General features: G+C 35.1%; 1 protein-coding gene and 1 non-coding gene across 5 annotated transcripts in view; both read right to left on the bottom strand.

Annotated features, from left to right (window-relative positions):
* Positions 1 to 9,232: 9,232 nt before the first annotated feature.
* Positions 9,233 to 22,266, bottom strand: part of CTTNBP2 (cortactin binding protein 2) — a 197,019-nt gene continuing 183,985 nt past the window's right edge. For all 4 annotated transcript variants that reach the window (XM_049771025.1, XM_049771028.1, XM_049771027.1 and 1 more), the window contains 3 exons: positions 17,733 to 17,859; positions 16,286 to 16,387; positions 9,233 to 9,944 (listed from right to left, as the gene is read on the bottom strand). In XM_049771025.1, the coding sequence (XP_049626982.1) occupies positions 9,705 to 9,944; positions 16,286 to 16,387; positions 17,733 to 17,859 (469 nt within the window). In that variant the 3' untranslated portion in view covers positions 9,233 to 9,704. The remainder of the gene's footprint in view (positions 9,945 to 16,285; positions 16,388 to 17,732; positions 17,860 to 22,266) is intronic.
* LOC125995223 (small nucleolar RNA U3) lies at positions 17,282 to 17,492 on the bottom strand. Its single transcript, XR_007490782.1, has one exon. It is a non-coding gene; the product is annotated as a small nucleolar RNA U3 (small nucleolar RNA).

Raw genomic sequence — 22,266 nt, forward strand, 5'->3', positions numbered from 1 at the left:
AATTGAGTGATTTTCTTATGTATTAAAAATGTTAATACTGGGGCTGGAGAGATAGCATTTGCCTTGCATGCAGAAGGACAATGGTTCAAACCCCAGCATTCCATATGATTCCCTGAGCCTGTCAGGGGCGATTTCTGAGCATAGAGCCAGGAGTAACCCCTTAGAGCTGCTGGGTGTGACCCAAAAACAAACAAAAAAAAAATAAAAAGAGTTAATACCCTATATGAATTACAACTCTATTCCCCCATTCTGTAAGTTGACATTTTAATCATTGGTGATCATTGATCATTCTCTTTCTCTTTCTTGCTGTAAGAAGCTTTGTAATTTGAATATTTCTTTTATTCTTTGTTCTTTAGTTGTGATTAAAAACTCATTGATGAGATGAATATCAAAACATTATTTTCTTTATATTTTTTCTGGATTTTTGTTTGTTGTAGGTCTTATTATTAAGTCTAGGACCTAGATTTTTTCTTTATGAATTTAAAATTTTGCTAAAAATTGTTTTGCATTGACTTTTTTATTTAAAACATCTTTTATTAAATGCAAATGAAGAAGGTAAAACTTTTCCTCATATTCTTGTCAAACGATGGTTTAATTTTTATGTATCAGTTTATGTCTGGGTTCTTAATTATACTTCATTCTTCATTCTATTTCATTCTCTATTTTTATATTAGTACCATTCTGTTTTGATTGCTATGACTTTGTAATATAGTTTGAAATCAAGAAGTGTAATGCCCCCTACTTTTTTATTTTTTCTCAGGAAAGAGTTTAGGATCTTTTGTGGCTCTTTAACATTTTAATGACTTTTTATATTTAAAAATAGAGTCATTAGAATCTTGCTTATAACTGCATTGAATCTAGAGATGACTTTCAGTAATATAGATGACTTTAACAATACAGTTCCAATCTGTGAGCCAAATTTATTTTTGTCTTCATCAATTTATTTCATTTATGACTTTGAATTTTCGCTATACAGACATTTTACGTCCTTGGTTAAATACAGTCTAGTTGGGGCCAGAGAGATAGCCTGGAGGTAAAGCATTTGCCTTGCATGCAGAAGGTCGGTGGTTCAAATCTCAGCATTCCATGTGGTCCCCCGTGCCTGCCAGGGGCGATTTCTGAGCCTAGAGACAGGAGTAATCCCTGAGCGCTGCCGGGTGTGACCCCCCAAAAAATACAATCTAGTTTTATTATTATTTATTCTTTTGTAATTAGGATGTTTTTATTTATTTTTCATAATTTTATTATTAGTATAGAGAAATGCTAGTGATTTTTATATCCCAAAGCTTAACTGATTTTGTTGGTTAGGTCTAACAAGATTTTGGTGGAGTATTTTGGATTTTCTATGTAGAAATTTGTCAGCAACAACAACCATGATCTCTACTTTCAGAGACCTGACTGAGGCAATTGCAAATGAATGGGTCTTCTGGAAACAAAACCAAAGACAATATCGCAGGCTCCATCCGAGGTTCAGCGCAAGGGCCAAGACCACCAACCACAGAAGACAGATTAAAATGACACTGAGGAAACAGAACTTCTAAAATCAGAAAGAAAGACTTCATCATAAGTTCCACTCCTTGACCTGTGCAGAGACTGAGATCTCTAGATATAGAGGTCTGATTTTATCATCCAGATCAGAGCAGAAGTCTTCCATACACCACAAAAGCACCGAGAGTAAATGAACTTGAAAGGAGTCTATAGATAATCCCATGACAACATATTCCAAGGATGGAGAAACCCTGTATCTCTTAGGACAAGGGGATTCCCGTTTCGAATGACCCCAATATTTACTGTGCCTATGCAGGAGGGGAAAAATAAAGAGACAAAAAGCACAAAATAATCTTTTATTTCTTTTATTTTTTTATCTAGTTTTTGTCGATTTCTTTGTTTTGGGGTGGATATTGAAGTAGTTGTCCATTTTTTTAAATTTATATATTTACTTTTCCTTTCTTCTTTTTTCTTCTTCCTTTTTGCGCTTTGTCATGTTTTTTATCTCATGACCATTCTTGCTGCAGTGCTCACTGGATATCTTATTTGATACTTCTTTTTGAACTGTTGTTGTGTTTCACCTTCATTTTTCCCCTTCGTCTGTCAAACCGAGGAGGAGAGCTTTGACTCTGCCCATAGTCAGCGTAGTTGATTTTTACCCCATTTATTACTTTTCCCTTCCTCAAACAAAACCACATAAGTTGAACTATCTAGTCCCGCCTCCCAATTAGAGGGGGATATAATGGAGGTACCAAGACCAAACAGTTATAAGATCACTAAGTAGTAAGCTAGGCACAGAGGGGACCACTCATTCTAGCAGCCTCTGGGGTAAGAGTGGAGGATATGGGAGGCAGGACGGGAGAGGAGGTGGAGGGAGGACAATTCGGTGGTGGGAATTTCCCTGATTCAATGTAAATATGTACCTGGTGTATTACTGTGAACGATATGTAAGCCACTATGATTAAAATAAAACTTATATTTAAAAAAAAGAAATTTGTCAGCAACAGCAGAGATCATACTGTTACCCTTAGTTATTTGGATATTAAACATTTTTATCTGATTTCTCTGGATAAATGTTAATAATTACTTTAAATAGGAGTGGTGAGAGAGTGAGCAGCTCACACTGTCTTATTTCTCTTCTTCTAAATTTGATGCTATTGCCTTTATTATATTGAGGTACATTTCTTCTACACTCAATTTTCTTTTCTTTAATCATGAATGAATATTAAATTATGTCAAGCGATGTTTCTTTATAATTGAGATGATCATTTCTCTCTTATTCACCATTTTATTATGCGATACATCATACTTATATGTTTACATATGTGAATTCTCCTTATATCTCAGAGGTAAAATCTCACATACTTATGGTATATAAAACTTTTAATATGCTGATTACTTTTTGTATGTTTATTAGAATTTGTATTACTGGTACAAATTTTACTTAAACATTTTACATATACTTCTGGATTCTATTTGCTTATAATTTGTTAAATATATTTGCATTTTTGCTTATGAGGATACTTTGTTTATAGTTTTATTTTCTTAGTTATAGTTGTCATTTCACCATTTTTTAAAATAATATATTTATTTATTAAAAACCATGATTACAAACATGTTTGTAGTTGGGTTTAAGCTGTAAAAAAGAATACCCTCCTTCACCAGTACAACCTTCCCACCACCTATACCCCCCATTTTCCTTCTACCCTACCCCTGCCTGTATTCAAGAGAGGTATTCTATTTCTTTTACTCACTACCATTGTCACGATAGTTGTTATTGCAGTTATTTCTCCAAGTGCACTCACCATTCTTTGTGGTAAGCTTCATATAGTAGGCTTGTCTTTCCTGGCCTCATCTGGGTATTATTACCATACTGTCTGTTATTTTTCTTAAATACTACAGGTGAATGAGGCTATTCTATGTCTATTGCTCTCCTCTGACTTATTTTATTCAGCATAATATATTGTCCATGTCCATCCATGTACGGGAAAATTTCTTGGCTTCATATTTCCTGACAGCTGCATAATATTCCATTGTGTAGATGTGCCACAGTTTCTTTAGCCACTCATCTGTTGTTGGGCACCTGGGTTGCTTCCATTTTCTAGCTATTGTCAGTAGTGATGCAATGAATATAGATTGCAGAAGGCATTTTTGATTTGTGTTATTATGTTTCTAGGGTATATACCTAGGAATGGTATAGCTGGATCATATGGAAATTCAATTTTCAGTTTTTTGAGGAGTCTACATACTGTTTTTCAGAAAGGTTGGACTAGAGAGCATTCCCAGCAGCAGTGAATGAGAGTTCCTTTCTCTCCACATCCCCATCAGCACTGATTGTTCTTGTTCTTTGATGTGTGCCAGTCTCTGTGGGATGAAATGGTACTTCATTGTTTTGATATGCATCTTTCTGATGATTAGTGATGTGGAGCATTTTTTCAAATGCTTTTTGGCCAATTGTATTTCTTCTTTGAGGAATTGTCTCTCCATTTCTTCTCCCCATTTTTTAAAAATAAGATTAGATGTATTTTTTTCTTGTTAAGTTCTGCCAGTCCATTGTATATCTAAGATATTAGCCCCTTATCTCTAATATCTATGTTGATCTGATATTCTAGTAGTAAAAATAATTTTTGGAAGTTTTCTACAATTAATAGTGCTCATATTTATCTTATAATCCATAGATTGTCCATAAGAAATTTACTAAAGAGACCAGAGTGATAGCTTAGCAGGTAGGGAACTTGCCTTGTACTCAGCCAACCTGGGTTTGATCCCCTGAGACTGCCAGGAGTAATCCTCAGTGTAGAGCCAGTGATGACTAAGAGCACCTCCAGGCATAACCTCCAAAACAAAATGAAATTTGCCACATTTTTCTACTTTCCCCACACTAACTCTACCTTATGCTATTGTTCACATATTTTTCTTTTATCATGTAAATGACCTCATATTATTGCTTAGATTGTGTTTTAGTTAATTTAAAATAAAAACAAACTTATTATTTGTGGTTTATGACACCTGGAAGTGCTCAGGAGATTCTAATAATTCCTGCTAGTGCTAGGGGCACAATACAGTGCTAAGGCTTGAGCATGAGACTTCCACATGCAAAGCCTGATTCCAGCTCACTGGGCAATTCAGTTCCAATGCTGTTGTTGCTTTTACTAGCATTGTATTTTGTCTCACATTGGTCATTTATTGGTTGGCATCAAAGAAGATTCAAGTTTTGATCATGAATGGATCATTTCATCTGAATAACTTACTTTGATATTTCTTGTAGTGAAAACAGTATGATTTTAAAGATAGGGAGAATCTTTTCAACTTGTGTTTTAGTTTGCTTTCTTGAAATACTATGGATTTTTATTTAGTGAGTTAAATAAAATATTTTGCTATAATTTATTTCATTTTTACCTTTTAAAATGTAGCTACCAGAAATAAATTTAAAATATATACCTAGTTCATTTGTGGTTAATGTTTCTTCAGGATAGCACTGAGATAAACAGTGTTTTATTTATTCATAGTTATTTTTTTATTTTTGGTTTTGGGGCTACTCAGTGATTACTTCTGGCTCTGTGCTCAGAAATCACGCCTGGCAGGCTCATAGGTCTACATAGGGTGATAGGGATCAAACCCAGTAGGTCCTGAGTTGACCACATGCAAGGTAATGCCCTACACACTATGCTATTGCTCCAGCCTCTAAACATTGTTTTAAATACCCAAAACTCTCCAGTGATTTATCAATGTTCTATTTATTTTAACCAAAACTGTGCTATAAACTAATATATGCCAAACTGCCTTTATCTTTTTTTTTCTGGTTATGTGTTTTCCAAAACTACAAGCCTTCCTTAGAATAAGCATGCTCGTTTCCATATGGTTTCTCTTAGGTTCCCAAACGTACTTAGCTGAACACCTTTTCAGAAAAAATAATTACTGTCATTCCATTTCCAAATTTTAAATTTTACTTTCTTTAAGAGAACATACAGGAAGTGTCCTCTAATTGCACCAGAGGCTACTTTTACCTTCCTGAACCATTTTATTGACTCCCCCCAAGATATCACCACCCAATTTGGGAAAGATTACTCTGCATTTTCTTTCATCTATCAAAACAACAGTTAGGTTCACAAAGATTTTTTCCTTGAACTATTCACATTTTTTACCCAAATGTTATCATATCGATTCATGACTTAACTTCATTGAACATACAGTATAAATGTTCTGGTTTCTTCAGTACACTGTTTCTTAATCTGTCTCACTCCAATAAACCATATATATATTCCAAGATTTGTTATATTAACTAACCCTTAGTATTGTAGTACTTAATAAACAAATTCTAGAGCATCCATGTAAACTTATTTTATCAATTGATGTTAGTATTTTATTCATTCACCTATTGTGGAGCACTTGGGTTATTTCCAGATCTTCTCTATGTCATTAGTGCTACAATGAACATAGGGAATATTCATTGAGCATATTGTCAAAACAATTACTCTGAGGAATATGTTTTTATGTACTTAGGGTCGGTAAAAAGGAGTAAAATTGCTATATATGCTAGTACTAATTTTTGAGACTTTCCCATAACTGTTTATTTACCTGGGCCATATATCAATCCCTTCAGCATTTAGTGGGGGTTCTGCTTTTCTAATATTTTTTTTAGTTTTTTTTTTTTTTGAGTGTGTGGGGCACACCTGGTGACGTGCACAGGTTATTCCTGGCTATGCACTCAGAATTTGTTCCTGGCTTGCGGGGCCATATGGGATGCTGGGAGATCGAACCACGGTCTGTCCTAGGTTAGCGTGTGCAAGGCAGATGCCCTACCGCTTGTGCTACCACTCCAACCCCTCTGTTGATCATTATACAACATCATCACTTATTGTTTCTAGTTATTTTGATATAGGCCTTTCCAATTGGCTTGAAATGATATTTCATTGTTTTGATTTGCAGCTACATGATAAAAATGAACAATGTCTCTTGGCCATCTGTATATTTTTGGGGAAGTGTCTATTTAGAACTTCTCCACCTTTTTGATGGTGGTATTTCTTTGCAGTTGTTGAATTTTGTGAGTATTTTATATTACTTGGAAATTAACCCTTTGTTAGATACATGGTGTGCAATTTTTCTCCCATTCAATAAGATGTCTATTTCAGCCATGATTTCCTATTACATTCAGAAAATTTTAGTTTGATATAGTCCCATTTGTAATATTCTTGGGTTTGTCTCCTATGCTAATAGTGTAAATTTTGGAGACACCTCTGATGATCAATTTAGCATAAGAATTTTGACTATATTCTTCAAAATTACTCATAGCTACAGAAATAATAAAAATGTCATCACATTTTAAGTTAACATTTATTATGGTGTGAGATAGTGGTCAGTAGTCAAGTTAATTTCTTTTTTTCTCTCATAGCATTTGATTAGTCAGTTCCCACCCCCGTTTGTTGAAGGGATTTTCCTTTCTTCACTTCGTATGTCAGCATCTCTACTCATATATCTCATGACTTACTTTGGGATCACAGTTCTTTGCTATTTATCTGAGTATGTTTCTGAATAGCACACATTTTTTTCTGGAAATGAAATGATTTATGGAATCATACAATGCAGCAGTTATTTTGCTGTAATGCCTTCACTAATACTCTAAATAAATCTTCTGATTACATTATAAAAACATAAGAGATTAAAGTAGGTACAAAATTGTTCAAAAATACAAAGATAGCAAATATACACTGCTTTCTTTTAGAGAGTAACACTGAAATATATGGATGTTCTTTTCTTTTCTTTTTTTTTTTTTACAAAATTGTACAATCTCTTAGCAAGATTTGTACTCTTTCCTTCACTCTTTAGCAGCACTTCAATAACAAACTAGATAAGAGTTGTAACTCACTAAATTAATAGAACCCATTATTTGGTCTCTTTCTATTTTGAAAGACCCTGGAGAAATATCCTGTATATGTTTTGTAGATAGCCATCCCATTAGAAAGCACATCAATTGACTTTGAAGATAAGTTAAAACTGGATCAGTTAATTAATATATACCCATCAGGGCTATAAAAATAGTACAGTGGATAGGGCAAGGCCATGGCCTTGCACATTGCAACCTGAGTTTGAACCCCATATGGTCCCCTTGGCCCATCAGTAAGGCCCCTGAGCACAGAGCCAGAAATAAGCCCTGAACAGAGTTGGATGTGGCTCCCAAATGCTCCCCCCACAATATGGATGTTATTGTTAAAGAACATGGTCATCTTATTGTAATCATTTTTTCTGATCCTTGAATATATGAAGGGAAACTTCATCTTTAGAGAAACAGTTAATATTAACATTATCACGGTATCAAATTTGATATGATTTAAGCAGGTGTATATTAGCAGGAGGAAAAACACATTAAAGCTCTCATAAATCTAAGTATGCTGATCTGATTTTGAGAGCATTCAGCTTTGCTCCAAAGATTAGTATCTTTTTGAGAAAACAAAGACTTGGAGTCTAATTCAAAGGACTGATTGTGTTCAAGTTTGTTTCCTCAGCCTTCTTCTCAATGCCTTCTCTTTGTATTATTCCATTTCACTGAGCCCTTCCCTGTACATGAGGCCAGAACAATGTACCATAAGATTTGCTTTTGTAGTGATGAATCTGAGAGGGAATGCTAAAATTATTGGAATCAAGTTCTTCCTTGATATACTTTTTCCATTTTACCCAATTAAATTTTAAGCTAATTTCAGACATTTAGTATCATATATATTTTAATGTCTAATAATCACTTTTGGTATGCAATAATATTTTGACATTTCTGTTCATAAATAAAGTATTTTGTTCAGTGGTACTTTATTCTTTAAATTTCATTTAAATGTTTCATTTTCATTTAATATAATGACTTCAGTGCTGCAATTTTGCGAATTAAGCCATAATGAAGTGTGAGTCACAGGTGGTATGTGCAAATATTAACATGTTAAACCGTATTTTTATTATTTATTGATCACATGATTGGTAATACTATTAATGATAGGGTTTCATTCATACAAAGTTCTAACACTAGATCCTCTATCACTGTCTCTATGTTCCATCCCCTTTCCCCTCCAACCCTGTAATCTCAGTTCTGTACAGCAGTTATCAGGCTCTGCTGTCTTTGAAAATTTGTTATTTACTTCTGTTTCTTTTTATCCCACTTATTAGAGAGAGATCATTATGTATTCTCACAAGAGTGATTCTGTGAAACAGAAAGACTAGTGAAACACAGGACAAGTTTTATTAATGTCCCTACACATCTATATTGTAGCATGAAGAAAAAACTAAGAGTTATAGATAAAAACTACAGCAAAATTATCTCACTAGTTTAATATTTTATTTGGTGTCAAAGCATCTTAACTTTGACTTGTATAAGTAAACATAATTTCTTAAAAAAATTTTAAAACAAATAGTTCTAGAGAATAACATCAATTTTATTATTAGTTGTGCTACTAGAATTAACTTGAAGAGTTAAGAGATATAACTTAATGAAACATGTATATAATTTTTATATCCACTTAGATACAAAACTTTTGTAAGAAAGATAACACCTTTATTGCATTATATAACTTCATATTTTATAGGAGTCATAATGCAAACTTGTAAGCATAAATATACATGACGCAACAAATCAGCAATGTTAACCATTAAAGAATTGAAAAGATTTAAAATGTAAAACTAGAATTTGACAAGCAAAATACTAAATATGGCTTTTAATGAAAAGTAATTGTCTAGGAAATAATGTTTATTTATTGCCATATTCTTTCTAGTTGTTACTCAAGTTAACATAAAATTATGATCTCCATTTAAAATGATACATATTAATTAAGTGAATATTATATATATTTTGTAACCTATTATGCCACTTGCCATGTACTTACATCATATATACATATGTACATATATATATGTAGCTATAGACATACAGTACACACAGTTGTTTTAAGAACCCTGAATATGTTGGTTAAAACTATTACAATTTTTCTATTATAAAACTACTCCAAAAGTTGGCATGACTTCTTGGTATTGAAATTTAATCCTACAGAATTGGAAAAAAAGCAACAAAATGTTGGTTATAAATACATTTTTTACAAAAGATTGAATAGTGGTCCCGCACTCATACTTTTATATTACAGTGAAAACATTGGTAGTTGTTTAAAGGTATTTACATCTAGTTATCCTTGGATTCTGTGTGAAATATACACAAGGTAAGAGTGAGAATATTGTAGGCAGGCCTATTTGTTATGTTTTTCTACTTCTTTTTTGCGTAAGTTCCAAATCTCATCTTTTGAGTTGTTGTTGATTTCTATTTGCCTTGTATTACTGCTGCTGCTGCTTCTTTTGGTGTTCTGGGAACTCTGGGTGACTTTACTTCGAGGAACAGGAAGGAAAGATTTAACTCTTGATACACCCAACTCAGTCTTTGATTTATTGTTGCTGCATTCGGTCATTTGATGGCTGCTGAGAGGACTGACCTGTCAGAGAAAAGCAAGCAATCTGGTGATCATATTTGATGCAGCTATCAACCTCTGTTATCAGTTACTGTCCATTCTTTGAGCAAGCAGGTAGCTGTTTCTCCCTAAACACCAATTCTAAGAGCAAATACAGAGATATACTGACCCATTAACTTTTCTAGGTCCATTGTCTGATCTTCCATAGATTTTTATGGAATCAAAAATGCCAGATACACGGATGATATAGAACCAATGCTCATGTGTCAGGAATTTGTACCAACAGGATTCTCAAAATAACCCTAAAGAAGTTGTCAGTTTTAGGGGGCTGGAGTGATAGCACAGTGATAGGGCATTTGCGTTGCATGCAAACAACCTGGGACAGACTTGGGTTCGATCCCTAGCATCTCATGAGGTCTCCCAACCTTGCCAGGAGCGACTTCTTAGCACAAAGCCAGGAGTAACCCCTGAGTGCTGCCGTGTGTGCCCTCCTCAAAACAGACAAACAAAAAACAAACCAAAGGTTGTCAATTTTATATGTTCCTACCAATTACTTGTAAGCTGTTTTATAAATTAACACTGCTTTGAATGAATCATCAATTTTTCTGCTTTAGATCTGTAAAAATTGGACTATAAAACAATCAGCAATCTTTTGGAGCATTTCACATATGATGCTTTCTCACAGATGGATATTAAGTTAAATTTTATTAACCACACAAGAAACTGACTTTTACTTAATAAGGCTTTCCAAATGTCTCAAAAAAAGCTATTGATTATTTTCCCTTTTTTTTAAAAAGTAAGAGTTAATGTAATCAAAGGGTAATATAATGATAAGATTAGCAATGTAAAACTAGAAAAGATAATTAAGGCTTTTAAGTCACTTTTAAGACAAGTGACTGGTCGGCTTCAACTGGTAGTTGTATTCTCCTTTAAATCTGTAAAAAAGATTTAGATGCGGGTCCATGAGGCCAACCTCAATTTACTTTTTATTTTTAGTATAAATTCTTTATTTAAGAAGTATGGTTACAAAATTGTTTATACTTAACTTTTAGTCATAGAATTTATACCACCCTCTACCAATGCAAATTTCTTGCCACTAATGTCCCTGATTCCCTTCCCATCCATCTCTCCCTGCTTGTCTCTGGGGCAGGCATTTTGCTTCTCTCTCTCTCTCTCTCTCTCTCTCTCTCTCTCTCTCTCTCTCTCTCTCTCTCCCTCTCTCCCACCCTTCCTCTCTCTCTCTTCTGTCTCTTTTTCCTTTTTGACACTGGTTTGCACTATCATTAATCAAAGGGCACCATACATGTCACTTTATCCTCTTTCAACACCTAGTTCTTGTCCAAAGTGATCAATTCCAACTGTCATTGTCATAGTGGGCCTTTCTCTACTCTAATTGCACTCACTGCTCATTGTGGCAAGCTTTCTACAATAGATCGGTCCTTCTGTACTTCATCATTAATGTCTCTAGATATTATTACAAAATTGCCTTTTTTTTAAATATCCCACAAATGAGCGAGATTATTCTATGTCTGTTCCTCTCCTTTTGATTCATTTTACTCAATATAATAATCTCGATGTCCAACCATGTATAAACAAACTTAATCACTTCATTTTTCCTTATGGCTGCATAGTGTTCCATTGTGTAGATGTACCACAGTTTCTTACACCATTCATCTGTTGTTGGGAACCCGAGTTGTTTCCAAATTCTGGCTATTGTAAATGGTGCTGTGATGAACATAGGAGCACAGAGGGCATTTATTTTTTTTTGTTTATTTTGTTTTGTTTTGTTTTTTAGGGCCACACCTGTTTGATGCTCAGGGGTTACTCCTGGCTAAGCGCTCAGAAATTGCCCCTGGCTTGGGGGGACCATATGGGATGCTGGGGGATCAAACCGCAGTCCTTCCTTGGCTAACACTTGCAAGGTAGACACCTTACCTCTAGCGCCACCTTACCGGCTCCAACACAGAGGGCATTTTTATATTATATTTTGTGTTCCAACCCCAACTTTTATTTTGGTCTCAATTACCAGCAAATTCAAAAATATTCAGTACATAGGAGACATGTCATAAAATGACAATTTCCAACTGGCACAAATAGAAACTATAAGAAGAGAATGAGCTCAATCTGAGAACCCAGTGGGATTGTACTTAAGAGAAAGCAAAGAATAAAGACGTTATTCTTGTCAAGTCCCTTTTTTTAGTTTAAACTGGGAAGGCAGATGATAGCATCTTACATAATTGGAGGTAGGGAATACCCTCATCAAATGAAGTATCAAGATTCCCTAACCCAAGTCCAACACTTAAAACTATAACTGCATATGTGGAGTTTAAAGTTTAAATAGTAAGAAATTAAGCATTAAGAAAGTAAGAAAAAAAAAAACGGTAACAGACTCAGAGAGCTAGATTATGAAACCTTGTTTGTTAAGTGTGGGATTGGGGCTATTAAGACTGGTTCTGAATGTGGCCCTGTCACACTGTATGCCTGAAATATTGCTGTTCACATATGTAAATCACAGTGGCTAAAACAACAGCAAATCTGAGTTTGGAGTGTAGAGGCTAGGCATGACTCTTGGTATCCATGGAGTTCTTGTAGGTGTGAGATGGAATCTGAGATATAAGGCAGAACTGAGGGGCTACCATGAAGGTCAGAACAATTCTAAACATGAAACATAAAGAACAGAGCACACAATGGCTACGAGTGATGTTATTGGCACTCTGGTGGACAAGAGCAAGGTTTGCGTATAGTTCTCACAAGATAGGAAATAGCAAAACTCAAATAGGGAACTGGAGCACATCTGGGGTAAAAACTCAAAGTTCTTTTAAACATAAAGTGATATATTCAATAGAATTTAGCTTTCAAGAATTATCAAATTATAGTGATTCATTCAGCAGTGAGTATCTGCTAGAAGCTATGAGAATACTACAATTTGGGAGGCTCCCAACCAGTGCTCAGGAATTCCAAAGGCCTCCAAAGGAATTCCAACAGGCAGCAGTGCAGAGTGGTAGGAAACAAAGTCTCTATCTGATCTCTAGATCTAAGCTGCTTTTTTATTTTAATTTTGGGCCACACCCAATAATATTCAGAGCTTACTCCTGGCTCTGTGTTCAGGGAACACTCCTGGTGGTGCTTGGCCTATGTGTGGTGCTGGGGATTGAATCAGATTGACCATATGAACCAGGTTAGCCATTATATTTCTCTGACACTAGATTCAAACTTCTTTAAACTATGGACCTCCACTCTGGATAAGGACTGATATGGAATAATATGTTACATGTCACAAGTAAATGAATAAGCACCTCTGAAGGCACATTTGAATACAAAGTGGTAGACTCTAAGGAGGAGAAATCAGTTTTGTCTAAGCCCTAGACTGCAAAGAAAAATTTCCAAAAAATTTAAGTGTCCTTTAGGTCCATGTTGTAGCATAACTCAAGTACATCAAAATTTCTAAGGATACTGGGGGTTATAAAAATTCTCAAGTGGAGCCGAATGATGGTACAAGCAGTAGGGCGCCTTCCTTGCCTACACTAGCATTTGAATCCCGGCATCCCATATGGTACCCTGAGCCAGCCAGGAACGGTTTTTGAGAGCACAACCAGGCATAACCTCGACAGTCACTAAAAAAAACAAAAATAAAACATGTGCCAGAGAGGTAGTTCAGGTGGTAGGGCGTTTGCCTTTCAGGCACTAACTGGGATGGACTGGGTTTGATCTCCTGGTGTCCCCAAGCCAGTGATTGGGGACATGCTCAGAGTGATTTCTGAGCATGTAGCCAGGATTTATTAATTGGATGGTATGTTAGCCTTTTTTTTTTTCAATTAAAAAAAAGACAACAATATCAGTATCTGTTATTGATACTAATACTGATAATTATTTTCCTCTCAAGTAAATAAAAACTCTACTCCCTGAAGCAAAAGTTCTTATCTTCAGTTGCATAATAAAATTCCCTTGAGAATATTTTTTTGTTTTGTTTTTAGTTTTGCTTTGTTTTTGTGCCACACCTGGTGACGCTCAAACATACCATCCAATTAATAAATCCAATTTGGTTCCATTACTGTTGGTGCAGACAGGAGTTAGAGTGTGTCACATAATTGAGCAAGAAGATAATGTCTTCAATATTCTTGTCTTTCAAACAAATTCTAATGGCTAAAGATTCCTGTTTTGCCACTGAAGAGAACGTGACTTAAACTAACCCAGAGAATTATTTCTTCTATAGGGATGATTTTCTGCTAACAGAAGGAAATGGGTATATAACCAGGCTGATTGAGTTTATAAGGATAGACAAGGAATGAGCCTGCCAAGTTTCTAGAAGACTCCCAAGTGTTAATTTGCCCTCTGCTGGCATGGTCTGAAAAAAACAGCCACTGAAAAAGATTCCTTCAACTCTATAGCGGGCAAATGAAGAGCAGAACAAATTGTTTTACCATAGTTCTATAGTCTCAGTTTAGAGAGTATAGATGACCAATAAAAAAAAAAATCTTTCGTAAACAAAGCTACCCCAAACTGAACTAGTTTATCCTACTTCCAGAAATATTTTTTTTTTTGGTAGATGGGAAGGTGTCATATCCAGTGTGGTGCTGAATGAAATATGAAAAATATGATGTGTTCTCAGCTCTTTGCTAATCTCCATGGACCCCAATATTATACTTCGATGAATAATATATGTTGTCACAATCCAATGTGGTCATATGGCAGAAGTACAGGGTATAAAAATGTTTCAACTAGAAATTTAAATAATGGTAACCAGTCACTATAAATGAACATTTTGGGAAGGGTTCCCAAGCAGTGCTAACTGAGAACCAGAGTTTCCACCTAATGATTTTCAGTAAACTGGGACAGAGGTTAAATGTGACAATGTAGTTCGAGGGATCAAACTAAAGCCAAGGAACAGGCCTTAACTCTTGTACTATTTGTACATCTTTCCAATGAGCATTTTTTTTATACGGGAAAGAACAACTTGACACTGAGGAAAAAGTAGTTCATTGTTCTTCTGCCCAGTTTCACGTGACGCATGTTGCCACACACAAGAGTTTTACAAGAAATTGTTAAGAATGCTTCCACAGGCCCAAGAAATGTGCTGAGTCATAGTTCAGGGACAGCTTCTGATAAAACATTTTTCAGCCAGAATTCACAGTGGTGACCTTGGATCAACTGCTGAGGTCACTTTCTCCAAACTGTACTTGTGGTGGTTTCCAGACTGTTTGTAAATTCAAATCAACCATCCAGACTTTCTGGCAGCAGGAGCCAGAGAAGTTGCCTTCTTTTGGAAAACTGCATATACTTTTACTTCGAACCTCAGTTTGATCAGCCTCTCCTTCCCCCATCGTTCAGCAACAGCTCACATACTTTCACATTAAACTCATCAAGTCAGAAACTAAAGAAGCAGCTTGAAAGTAAAGGCAGTAGAGCTCTGGGCTGCCAGGTGATAAGGATTATTACCTTAGAAGTCTCAGCGTGTTTACTCTATAACCCTGCTTTTCCTCTTCAACAGGTCTTGGAACCACCATATGAGAGATCAGAACAGGGAACGGTATGTTCATCATAAAGGACATGGCTTGGTGAACAAACCACATCTCACAAAATGCCTCTCTAGAGTCGATTCTCACAAAATGGACTACTAGACAAGAAATAGTTCAATTGTTTCTGTTTACCCAGGAGTTTCAAGTCAGGCCATCTCCTGACATTCATTAACCAATTGTGGAAGCTATTTGGAAGGATCAGTGAAGTCTATTGCAATTCTATTCTGATCTAATTTTAAAGGAAAGACTTTAAATGAATATATATATATATATATATTATATATGTATATATTATATATAATGTATGCTTGTGGAAGTTAAGAAATAAAACTTAGAATAAGATGCTTTTTGTTTTAATTAAGCATTTTTCTAAACTGCAGGAAATCTTAAAATTTCTCACGTTAAAGCAAGTACTTTTGGGGGGTTTGGTTTGGTTTTGGTGCCACAGTTGGCAGTGCTCAGGTCTTACTTTTGGTTTCACACTCAGGGATTACTCCTTGCAGGGTTCAGGGGACCATATGTGGTATCATATGTGGTAACCTGATGTTACCCTCTAAATGATCAATTTAACCCTAAAGCAAGTACATTTTAAATGACACTGTTAAGAAAACAGAAGTTATATCATTTCTACTACTGGCCTGTAGAAATAAAAAGCAAATAGACACTTGCTCTATAGCCATTGAAAATCTTGGAATTCAAACAGTAATCTTTATTTACTTTAACCATATTTATTATTTTGCAGTTATAATTTAAAAATAACTTTGTGATTCAATTAAAAGCATTTGTGACGTCAACTACACAGCAATCTTCCTTTATCCCATTTTTAAAGGAAAGGAAAGGGGCCTTTACCTTTTGTGACACTGGAATTCTCGTATTACTGGCTGTTACTGAAAATTCAGGGTTGTTTCCTGAACTACCAAATCTCCTCAAATCAACCCTGGAATCAGCAATCTGAAAAAGATAGCATTTACCAGATCATATTTTAACAGTTAGAATGTGAGATACTCAAGAAGATCCTAGAGACATTGTGGAAACTCATAACAAAAGTTTTATCTTTTTTCCCCAAATACTAATGAACACTATAGAATATATCTTTATATCCTGTTTTGGTACTTGGAAGACCCAAAGCCTTAACAGAACATACTTGTAAGTGAGTTTCTAAGGGAAGAGCATCTACTAAAGTCAAGAAACAACAATCATATGAGTTGGACAGGAAGAAAACATTTCACTTGGCAATAAAATTGGCAGGGCCTTAAAATTACCTCTTTTTTTTTCAGTGGATAAGATTTCACTTCCAGCAAGATTAAGTAGCACAGATAATTCTCTATTGTCATAAAGAATATGACTGTTCAGGTATAATAACTACTTTCTTGGTTCCCTTCAACTTAAAAAAGCACTTTTGAAGGACATTTAGTAGATATCAGACTGCCAAAACAGGTTGAACTTGATGTTAATTTTAGATTTTGCATTACTTATTTCCACATTTGGATCTAATTTTCACTACTTAATTACTATGACTATTTCCAGTGTATTATTCATCTTACTTGTAGAAAAAGTTGGTCCAATGTCTATAACATTAGTTAGACGAGATTTTCTATTGATAATATAGATGTCCTGAGAGAAAGATAAGAGAAACTAAAGAAACCAAAAAAACTTGAGATTCACAAAAAAGTTGCTAGAAGATCTGGTTATGGTGCCTTAATGCAATTAACTTATCATTTTATTAGCTTCAGGTCTTTCAGAGGAGTGGGAAAAAGCAAGCTGTATTAAACAGAATTTCCTGATTCTGGAAGTGATACTTTAGAAGAAATGGGTTTTCTTTTTTTTTTCCTTCTTTTTTCTATTACCCCTCAGACTGCATCCTCTCCCGCTACCCTCTTCTGAGAAAAGGGAAAATGATCATCAATGGCAAGAGGCAGCCGCAGAAGTGATACCTAGAGCCGGCTTTATGCTCAGGAGAGGATGCTCTGGCTCCTTGTGGCTTTGGGTGCTCTGCACATTCAGAGAAACATCTCAAGTCACATACTATAGAAATCATCGCTGAAAGTATAGTCTTAGAAATGGGTTTTCTAATAAGGTAAAGGATGTTTTAATTCAGAGTACTAATCATATTCAATAAGGGATTTCTTATTCTGATAATATATCTCTAAGATGTCTCTCTGCTGTTAGTTGTAGCCCACAATGCTTTCACTCTTTGGCATTACTTACCTTGCTTATGTCAGATTCAGATTTGCTGGAGCACATACTCTGCTGTTAGTTGTAGCCCACAATGCTTTCACTCTTTGGCATTACTTACCTTGCTTATGTCAGATTCAGATTTGCTGGAGCACATACTCTGAAGTTCTTTAACAAGATCTGTTTCATCATTAGAACACAGAGAGAGTCTTTGATCCAATGTCAATGATAGATCATTTTCTAAAGACCTAGTACAAAATTCAGAGGAGAATTATTGCAGTGAGAACATCAACCCAATTTCTAATACAGAAATCTAGACATGGTTCCTTTTTCTGAAAAATGGATTTGAATAGGGATAACATGCTGATTTAAAAGAATTTATAAAGGAAGACACCCCAGTACAAATAAAATAAAATGGTGAGCTCCTTCTGTATCCTGGAAGTGCAGCAAGTGGTGCTTATTCTGCAGCCAAGAAGGGAACCAGTAGGAGGGCTGACCAGTGGCATAGTGAGCTCTCCCTAGAAGAGTTAATGAGCTGTGCCCATCCTATAGCCCAGAAGAAACTCAGCAAGACCTGCTCTTTGAGAAGAACATGGCCATGGAAAGGAGCAGAGCAGCTACATACATATCCTGTAGTCAATAAACCCCAGCACAACACATAGAAAACACCACACTATGAAGAACACAATGGGGAAGCAACACAGAACACCCACCATACTTAGAGAATAAATATGGTAGCTCTGCAGACCCAACAAGTATGAGCCACCTAAATAGCCTCTCTGATAAAACCTTTAGAGAAGACATCTGAAGAATTCTCAAAGAAACCATGAAATAAACCAAATGAACCACAAATGAGAATAAAGAAAATATGAAAGTAGAAATGAGCAGACTTCAAACTAAAATAACAGGACTGAAAAACTTGGTAGAAGAAATGAAAACCTCATTTGGAAAGTCTCACCAATAGAGTACCGCTGCTAAGGACAAAATCAATGAGCTGGAAGATGAGCTGTATAATAACTCTATACAACAGAAGAGGTTGAAAAGAGACTTAAAACAAATGATCAGAAGATGAAAAAAAATCCTCAAAGAATGTGAAGAGAAGAAAATAGAAGTCTGGGATAAATGCAATAGGAACAATATAAGATTAATTGGTGTCCCAGAGGCCCAAGAAGAAAATCCCCATGAAAAATCAATAGTCAAAGACATCATTGTAGAGAAACTCCCAGAACTAATGAGTACATGCAACCAAATCATACATGCTGGGAGAGTACCAACTAAAAGAGATCCAAAAAAAAAAATCCCACAGCACATCCTACTCACAATGATGAATACTACAGATGGGTGAGAATACTGAAGGCAGCAGATCAAAAAGAGAAGTTACATACAAAGGAGCATTCTTAAGATTTACAGCAGATTTGTCACAAGTAACCCTCATAGCCAGAAGGCAGTGGTGGGATATACTGACAAAACTTGAGAGACTGACTGCTTCACTAGAGTATTTCACCCACCCAGACTTACATTCTGGTTTGAAGGGAGGATACACAGCTTCAAGATAAATGAAAGATCAGAAATGTTACAGATCAGATTCAAAACCAGCCTTAAATGAACTGAAAGATCTACTTTAAGGCAAGAAAACCCCAACAAACACACAAAACTCCTATAAAAAGATGGCAATAAGTCCCATGACAATCATCCTTGTATCAGTTAAGAGACAGAGTGGCAAAATAGATCAAAAGTTAAATGCAATGTTCTGCTGCCTACAAGAAACACATCTGAATAGTCAGAACTAACATAGACTCAAAGTCAAAGGTTGAAGAACAATCATTCAGGCAAACAACTTCCTTAAAATGCTGGAGTGGCCATACTAGTATTATATGGCACAGTCTTTAGACTTATAAAAGGTTATAAGGGACAGAGATAGACATTTCTTAATAATCAAGGCAGGTGTAAGCCAGAAAAAAATCACAATCCTAAATATATATGTACCCAATGTGAAACCAGCAAAATATTTAAAATAATTGTTGATAATTTGAAGGAAGACATCAATAGCAACACAGTAATATTTTCAACACAACCTGTCACCCCTCAATAACTTAACAAGGCTAAAACCCTACAAGAATATACTGATCTGAAGAGAGAAATAGAAAAGAGTGACTTAGTATGTATATATAAGGCTCTCCATCCCCATAAAACTGGATACACATTCTTCTCCAATGTGCATGAGTCATTCCCCAAGATAGACCACATGCTGGCCCATAAAACATACGTCCATAAAAACCAAAAGATAGAAATTGTACAAACTACCTTTTCAGATGATGAAATGAATTACAAACAGACACAGAGAATAAACTTTTAACACCTGAATATTAAACAGGCTACTACTGAACAACCAGTGGATCAGAGACAAAATTAAAGAAGAGATCAAAAGATTTCTGGAAACAAATGAGAACAAATATACAAATTATCAGAATTTGTGGGATACAGCAAAAATGGTAAGGAGAAAAAAAATTATAGCTTTGCAAGCCCTCATTAGGAAGAAGGGGCCTACATAAGTAATTTAATGGCACAGCTTATAAAATTGGAAAATATTCATCTAAATGAACCATAAGATAGGCAGATAGAAGAAAGCTTAAAACACAAATTAATGAACTAAAAATCTAGAAAAAAAAAAACAATCCAAAAGATCAAAGAAAGCAAGAGTTGGTTCTTTGGAAAAAATAAACAAGATTGATAAATCATTAGCAAAACTCATAAAGAAAGAAGAGAGAGAAACTTAATAAATCTAATTAGAAATGAAAAGGGAAGTTTAAAACAGTTACATACAGAAATTCAAAGGGTAATCAGAGATTACTTTGAGAAACTCTACGTCACAAAATAATGAATCCTGGAAGAAATGTATTAAAAACTCCCAATAAGATAGGAATTGAAAAAACTTTTCTCAATATAGTCAAGGCCATTTACCACAAGGCCATAGAAAATATTATATTCAATTAGTAAAAACTGAAAGCCTTTCCTATAAAATCTGGCATGAGATAAGTCTACCTTCTCTTGACACTCCTATTCAACATAGTACTGGGTGTACTTGCCATAGCAATCAGGTAAGAAAGAGATATCTAGCACATCCAGATAGGAAAGGAAGAAGTCAGGCTCTCACTGTTGGCAGATGACATACTATTAGAAAATATAGTTAGAAATATATTTAGAAATCCTAAAGAGTCTACCAAAAAGCTGAGAGAGAGAGAGAGAGAGAGAGAGAGAGAGAGAGAGAGAGAGAGAGAGAGAGAGAGGAGAAAGAGAGCAAAATGCCTGTCTCAGAATACCAGAGACAGGCAGGTGGGGAGGGTAGAAGGAACACTGGGGACATTGTAGTGGGAAATGTTCATAAGTGAAGGGTGGTGTATATTGTAAGACTAAAACTCATTCATGAACAACTTGCAATCACTGTGTTAAAATAAAAGGAAAAAATGCAAAAAAAGTGGAAGTATAATATTTCCCCATTTGATTTATTTTCTATTTTCTTTGCTGCTGTGTACTTGTCTTTGTTTTAGATTTAGTTGTGCTTTTGTAATGCTGTTCTTGATTGACTTCTTTCAGAAGTGAATGTTTTATTTATTAAAATAACCCCTAAGCTATTTTAATAAATCTTACTTCTTCAAGAAGGAAAATTCAACAAAGTTAGTATTAGATTGGTGAAGAAAACAGTTCACATATGATAGAATATAGTTGTTTAGTCATTTATTTTTGACTAATGCTTATGTTTCATCTGCTAGATACTTCTGCAAATTGTTTTTCTTTAACTTTCATAATAAATGGTCATAAAATTAAAAAAATCTGCAGAACTGAAGAGATAGTACAGGGCAGTGCAATTTAGTTGCACTATTGAAGATTGCCAGGTTCCATTACTGGCACCCCATATGGTCCTGTAAGCTTGCTAGTAGTGATCCCAGACTCCAGAGTCAAGAATAAGCCCTGAACACCACCAGCTGGTGACTCCCAAAACAAACAAATCTGCTTTGACTCACAACAAATCAGTTTTTTTATTCCCGTTTCCCCAGTTTCTTTGATTTCAAGGTGAGATGATGCTAAAACATTAACTACTGTGGTACCAGAACAGTGTAATATAACAAAGAAACTTAAAGTTTTAAACCAGGCTTGATCACATTCCTAAGGCAGTATAGCCATGAATAAAGAAGTTTTCCTCTTATTTTCTCTAATACTTCAATGCTTAAGTTCTTTGTTATGTAAGGGGTTCATTATACCAGCATTAGTTAATCAGCAGGAAAGCTGTAGAGAATAGAACTTATGGCCAGAAAAGAAGCAAACAATTGACTCCTTTAATGTCCCTTTCTCTCTTCAGCCTCCCCAGAGACACAGTCCAAAATGTTATCTGCCATGGTATAGGTAGGGTGCACAATTTATAGAACTACTGTAAGAATCTCTTCATTAACTGCCCCAAAAGCATATTTTATAATGAATCTGATCCCGTATGATTCAAAATTGGAAAAGCTGAAATAATCAGCAATTCTCTAGGGGCAACATAAAAAGAGAAATGAAATTATTACTGTAAACATATTGCACTTAAAATAAATCATGATATGATTTAATAAAGCTAGGATTAAAACAATTTCCATTTGGCTGAAACTCAACATTGCATA

Source organism: Suncus etruscus, chromosome 1, assembly GCF_024139225.1.
Source record: "Suncus etruscus isolate mSunEtr1 chromosome 1, mSunEtr1.pri.cur, whole genome shotgun sequence".
Classification (NCBI taxonomy): Eukaryota; Metazoa; Chordata; class Mammalia; order Eulipotyphla; family Soricidae; genus Suncus; species Suncus etruscus.